This window comes from Gallinula chloropus, assembly GCF_964237585.1.
Source record: "Gallinula chloropus genome assembly, contig: HAP1_SCAFFOLD_491, whole genome shotgun sequence".
Lineage (NCBI taxonomy): Eukaryota > Metazoa > Chordata > Aves > Gruiformes > Rallidae > Gallinula > Gallinula chloropus.
The window spans coordinates 28,836-35,649 of NW_028168303.1; the positions used below are offsets into that span (position 1 = coordinate 28,836).

General features: G+C 67.5%; 1 protein-coding gene across 1 annotated transcript in view; it reads left to right on the forward strand.

The window, feature by feature from the left end:
• The window catches only part of GUCY2D (guanylate cyclase 2D, retinal), a gene marked incomplete at both ends in the record, with an annotated part of 30,424 nt that extends 26,006 nt beyond the window's left edge, over positions 1-4,418 (forward strand). Inside the window, 3 exons of the mRNA XM_084281024.1 lie at positions 2,396-2,490; positions 3,314-3,399; positions 4,331-4,418. Of these exons, the coding sequence (XP_084137150.1) occupies positions 2,396-2,490; positions 3,314-3,399; positions 4,331-4,418 (269 nt within the window). The remainder of the gene's footprint in view (positions 1-2,395; positions 2,491-3,313; positions 3,400-4,330) is intronic.
• Positions 4,419-6,814: the final 2,396 nt, after the last annotated feature.

A 6,814-nucleotide genomic window follows, 5' to 3' on the forward strand; every position in this document is an offset into this window, starting at 1 on the left:
CTGTCATGTGTCACCCCAACACGCCTGTGTCATGTGTCACCCCGTCACGTGTCACCCCAACACGCCTGCATCATGTGTCACCCTGTCATGTGTCACCCCCACACGCCTGTGTCATGTGTCACCCCGCATGCCTGTATCATGTGTCACCCCACACGTGTCACCCCACATGCCTGTGTCACGTGTCACCCCGTCATGTGTCACCCCCACATGCCTGCGTCATGTGTCACCCCGTCATGTGTCACCCCAACATGTGTCACCCCGCACGCCTGTGTCATGTGTCACCCCGTCATGTGTCACCCCCACACGCCTGTGTCATGTGTCACCCTGTCATGTGTCACCCCCACACGCCTGTGTCATGTGTCACCCCGTCATGTGTCACCCCCACACGTGTCACCCCCACACGCCTGTGTCATGTGTCACCCCGTCATGTGTCACCCCCACACACGCCTGTGTCATGTGTCACCCCGTCACGTGTCACCCCCACACATGTCACCCCACACACGCCTGTGTCATGTGTCACCCCACACGTGTCACCCCGCACGCCTGCGTCATGTGTCACCCCGTCATGTCACCCTGTGTGTCACCCCAACACGCCTGCGTCATGTGTCACCCTGTCATGTGTCACCCCAACACGCCTGTGTCATGTGTTACCCCACACGTGTCACCCCAACACGTCTGTGTCATGTGTCACCCCCACACGCCTGTGTCATGTGTCACCCCGCATGCCTGTATCATGTGTCACCCCGTCATGTGTCACCCCCACATGCCTGCGTCATGTGTCACCCCGTCATGTGTCACCCCAACATGTGTCACCCCGCACGCCTGTGTCATGTGTCACCGTCATGTGTCACCCCAACACGCCTGTGTCATATGTCACCCCACACGTGTCACCCCACATGCCTGTGTCATGTGTCACCCCGTCATGTGTCACCCCCACATGTGTCACCCCAACACGCCTGTGTCATGTGTCACCCTGTCATGTGTCACCCCACACGTCACCCCAACACGCCTGTCACGTGTCACCCCAACATGTGTCACCCCAACTCGCCTGTCATGTGTCACCCTGACATGACCCCCGTGCCCCCGCAGCGTACCGCATCCACGTGACCCTGTGTGACCCCTGTGTGACCCCCACCCCCCCGCAGCGTACCGCATCCACGTGACCCTGTGTGACCCCATGACCCTGTGTGACCCCTGTGTGACCCCCCATGACCCTGTGTGACCCCCCGTGACCCCTGTGTGACCCCTGTGACCCCCCCATGTGACCCCCATGACCCCCCCGCCCCCGCAGCGTACCGCATCCATGTGACCCTGTGTGACCCCTGTGACCCCCATGACCCCATGTGACCCCTGTGTGACCCCCCGTGACCCCTGTGTGACCCCCCATGACCCCTGTGACCCCCCCATGACCCCCCCATGACCCCCCGCCCCCGCAGCGTACCGCATCCACGTGACCCTGTGTGACCCCTGTGACCCCATGACCCTGTGTGACCCCTGTGTGACCCCGTGTGACCCCCCATGACCCCTGTGTGACCCCTGTGACCCCCCGTGACCCCTGTGTGACCCCCCCGCCCCCGCAGCGTACCGCATCCACGTGACCCTGTGTGACCCCTGTGACCCCATGACCCTGTGTGACCCCTGTGTGACCCCGTGTGACCCCCCATGACCCCATGTGACCCCCCATGACCCCCCCGCCCCCGCAGCGTACCGCATCCACGTGACCCTGTGACCCCATGACCCTGTGTGACCCTGTGTGACCCCGTGTGACCCCCCATGACCCCTGTGACCCCATGACCCCTGTGTGACCCCGTGTGACCCCTGTGTGACCCGTGTGACCCCTGTGACCCCGTGTGACCCCCGTGTGACCCCTGTGTGACCCTGTGTGACCCCATGTGACCCCTGTGTGACCCCCCATGACCCCTGTGACCCCCATGACCCCCGTGACCCCCATGACCCCCCCGCCCCCGCAGCGTACCGCATCCACGTGACCCTGTGTGACCCCTGTGACCCCATGACCCTGTGTGACCCCTGTGTGACCCCCCATGACCCTGTGTGACCCCCCATGACCCCTGTGACCCCCCCATGACCCCCCATGACCCCCCCGCCCCCGCAGCGTACCGCATCCACGTGACCCTGTGTGACCCCTGTGACCCCATGACCCTGTGTGACCCTGGTGTGACCCCATGTGACCCCCATGACCCCCCCGCCCCCGCAGCGTACCGCATCCACATGACCCTGTGTGACCCCATGACCCTGTGTGACCCTGTGTGACCCCTGTGTGACCCCCCCATGACCCTGTGTGACCCCCCCATGACCCCTGTGTGACCCTGTGTGACCCCCCATGACCCCTGTGACCCCCCCATGACCCCCCCGTGACCCCCGTGCCCCCCCGCAGCGTACCGCATCCACGTGAACGCGCGCACGGTGGCCATTCTGCGGGGGCTGCAGGAGGGGTTCAAGGTCGACATCAGGGGCAAGACCGAGCTCAAGGTGACCAGTGCTCCCAGTAACCCCCCCAGTGCTCCCAGTAACCCCCCCCAGCGCTCCCAGTAACCCTCCATAACACCCCCAGTGCTCCCAGTAACCCCCCAGTGCTCCAGTAACCCCCCAGTAACACCCCCAGTGCTCCCAGTAACCCCCCAGTGCTCCAGTAACCCCCCAGTAACACCCCCAGTGCTCCCAGTAACACCCCAGTAACACACAGTGCTTCCAGTAACTCCCCCAGTAAACACCATTGCCCCTGGACCCCCCATACCCCATTGCCCCCCTTGTACCCCCTTGAACCCCCCCATTGCCCCTGGACCCCCCTTACACCCCCCATATCCCTTACCCCCCCACACCCCCCTGAGCCCCTCCGATACCCCTGCCCCCCATACCCCTTACTCCCCCACACCCCCCTGCCCCCCCATACCCCTTACCCCCCCCTGCTGCCCCCCCGTGCCCCCCCCATTGCCCCTGGACCCCCCATACACCATTGCCCCCCCTTATACCCCCCTGAGCCCCCCCATACCCCTGCCCCCCCATACTCCCTACACCCCCCACAACCCCATTGCGCCCCCATACCCCTTCCCCCCCCGTTGCCCCCCCCGTGCCCCCCCTCACCCCTGTGCCCCCCATACCCCCTACACCCCCCATACCCCCCCGTCCCCCCCCCCATTGCCCCCATACCCCTGCCCCCCCATACCCCTTCCCCCCCCATTGCCCCCCTGTTGCCCCCCCATACCCCTTACCCCCCCACAGCCCCCTGCCCCCCCATACCCCTGCCCCCCCCGTTGCCCCCCCGTGCCCCCCTCACCCCCCCGTTGCCCCCCAGGGGAAGGGGGTGGAGGACACCTACTGGCTGGTGGGACGAGAAGGATTCACCAAACCCATCCCCACCCCCCCGGACCTGCTGCCGGGGTGAGGGGGGGCGAGGGGGGGGGCTGGGGTGGGGGAGGGGGGGGCTGACAGGGGGGGTGTGGAGGGGGGAGGGGACTGGGGGCGGGGCTTGGGTGGGGGGAGGGGGCTGAAAGGGGGGGGTTGGGTGGGGGGGGACGGGGGGGAGGGGGCTGACAGAGGGGGCTTGGGTGGGGGCAGGGGGAGATACGTAGATGGGGGGGGGACATGGGAGGGGGGAGGGGGAGGATATCTGGGTCGCCCCCCCCCCCCACATTGATCTCTCCCAGGTGGGTGGTTCCCCCAAACCCACCCTCACAATTCACCCCCCCCCGCCAACCCCAGGGTCGACCCTGCCCCCCCCAATCCCCGGGGTCCCCCCTGAAGACCCCCAGGGTGCTCCCTACACCCCCCAAAAGCCACCCCCTCCCATTTGGGTCCCCCCCAAAGCCCCTCGCCCCGGGGTCCCCCTGTACCCCCCCCCAATCCCTGGGGTCCCTCCAAAGCCCCCCAGGGTGCCCCCTACCCCCCCAAAACCTCCCCCACCCCAGGGCCCCCCTGCCCCCCCCACCCCAGGGTGCCCCCAAACCCCCCCCAATCCCTGGGGTCCCCCCAAAACCCCCCCACCCCGGGGTCCCCCAGCCCTCCCCCAATCCCCAGGGTCCCCCCAAGGCCCCCCCAGGGTCCCCCAGCCCCCCAAAACCCCCCTGACCCCCCTGTCCCCCCAAAACTCCCCCACCCCGGGGTCCCCCAGCCCTCCCCCAATCCCCAGGGTCCCCCCAAGGCCCCCCCAGGGTCCCCCAGCCCCCCAAAACCCCCCTGACCCCCCTGTCCCCCCCCAAACTCCCCCACCCCGGGGTCCCCCAGCCCCCCCCACTCCCCAGGGTCCCCCCAAAGCCCCCCCAGGGTCCCCCAGCCCCCCAAAACCCCCCTGACCCCCCTGTCCCCCCCCCAGCGCCAGCAGCCACGGGATCAGCCTGGACGAGATCCCGGCCGAGCGGCGCCGGAAGCTGGAGAAGGCGCGAGGGCAGCAGCCCAAGTAGCCCCGCCCCCCGCCAGGACACGCCCACCGCCGCAAAGACACGCCCACCAAGCGCCAGGCCACGCCCCCGGCCGCCAGACCACGCCCACCAAGCGCCAGGACACACCCACTCAGCGCCAGGCCACGCCCCCGGCCGCCAGGCCACGCCCACTCAGCGCCAGGCCACGCCCACCAAGCTCAAGGCCACGCCCCCCAGAGACAGACCACGCCCCCCGGCAGCCAGACCCCGCCCACTGCCGCCAGGCCACGCCCACCAAGCAACAGGACACACCCACTCAGCGCCAGGCCACGCCCACCAAGCCCAAGACCACGCCCCCGAGACAGACCACGCCCCCGGCAGCCAGACCCCGCCTCTTGCCTCCAGGCCACGCCCCCTCAACGCCAGGCCCCGCCCACCACCGCTAGACCACACCCCCAGCAACAGACCACGCCCCCAGTACCAGGCCACGCCCCCAGTGGAAGGCCACGCCCCCTCACCACAAGACCCCGCCCCTACACCAGGCCACGCCCCCTCTCGGCGCCAGGCCACGCCCCCCCTCCTCAGGGGCCTGCGGGATTGGCCCACAGGAATGAGGCGGGAAGGGGCGGGATGACGTCATCAGCAGCCTGGCCACGCCCCCCTCGCAGGACTCGCTCCGGCCAATGGGGAGGCAGCACGCGCCTGGCTCCGCCCCCCCTCACTTCCCACCCCCCCACCGTGTGGCCACGCCCCCTGTGACGTCACGGCGCGGTGACGTCATCGCGCGGGACAACTGAGCGGCACCCATTGGGTGGGGGGTGGGGAAGGGGGGGGAGGGGTTTATTGTCACGTGACCGCGGCGCTGGTGATGTCACCGTCCCAGCAATACAACGACGTCACCGCCGGGCGCTGTCGCCATGACGTCATCGTTACGCCACCGCGCCGCCGCAGCCACGTCACTGTCACACGATGCTGTCAGGGATGGTGACGTCACCCGGCCCCCTGAGGCGATGACGTCATTGCTGAGCTGTGATGTCATCGTTACGCGGTGGTGACGTCATCGTTAGGCAGTGGTGACGTCATTGCTGGCCCATGATGACGTCACAGCGCCGCTGGTGATGTCACCCGGCCCCTCGAGGCGATGACATCATCACCGGGCCGTGACGTCATCGTTAGGCAGTGGTGACGTCATCATTACATCACTGCGCTGCCGGTGATGCCACCCAGCCCGTCGAGGCGATGATGTCATCGCCGGGCAGTGACGTCATCGTTACGCGGTGGTGATGTCATCGCTGCCTCACAGTGACGTCATCGTTACATCACGGCACCGCTGGTGACGTCACCCGGCCCCTCGAGGCGATGACGTCACCACTGGGCCGTGACATCATCGCTACACAGTGGTGATGTCATCATTACACGGTGGTGACGTCATCGCTGCCTCACGGTGATGTCATGGCGCCACCGCAGTGACGTCACCCGGCCCCTCAAGGTGATGACGTCATCGCCGGGCCGTGACGTCATCGTTACGTGGTGGTGACGTCTTCGCTGCCTTGCGGTGACGTCATCGTTACGTCACGACGCCGCCGCAGTGACGTCACCCGGCCCCTCGAGGTGATGACGTCACCACTGGGCCGTGACATCATCGCTACACAGTGGTGATGTCATCATTACACGGTGATGATGTCATCGCTGCCTCACGGTGACGTCATCGTTATGTCACGGCGCCGCCGCAGTGACGTCACCCAGCCCCTCGAGGCGATGACGTCATCGCCGAGCCGTGACGTCATCGTTACGCGGTGGTGATGTCATAGTTACACGATGGTGTCATCGCTGCCTCGCGGTGACGTCATCGTCACATCACGGCGCCCCTCGCGGTGACGTCACCGCCCCAGCGACGCGCCGGCGTCGCCGCCGTGATGTCATCGTGACGTCACACCGTCCACTTCAGGCAGCTGCGGGGGGAGGGGACACGTGGGTGTCACTTCCCCTCCCCCCACCCCCCCTCCAATTCCCCCCAGTTGCCTCCGTGTCCCTCCCAGTACACACCAGTTACCCCCCCAGACCCCCCCAGACCCCCAACACCCCCCTGGATCTGCCCCTTGACACCCCCAACCCCCCCAATTCCCCCCAGAGGCCCCCAAATCCCCTCCCCAATACCCCCCTGGATCCCCCCAGGACCCCAATACCCCCCAAAGCCCCCCAGTACCCCCCCATATCCCCCTGATACCTCCCCCAACCCCCCCCATATCCCCAATACCCCCCTGTACCCCCCCAATTACCCGCTGTATCCCCCTCAACACCCCAATACCCCCCTGGATCTGCCCCTAGACCCCCCCAGGGCCCCCATATCCCCCCAATAACCCCCCATATCCCCCTGATAACCTCCCCAAACTCCCCCATATCCCCCCCCAGGACCCCCAAATCCACCCAGTAACCCC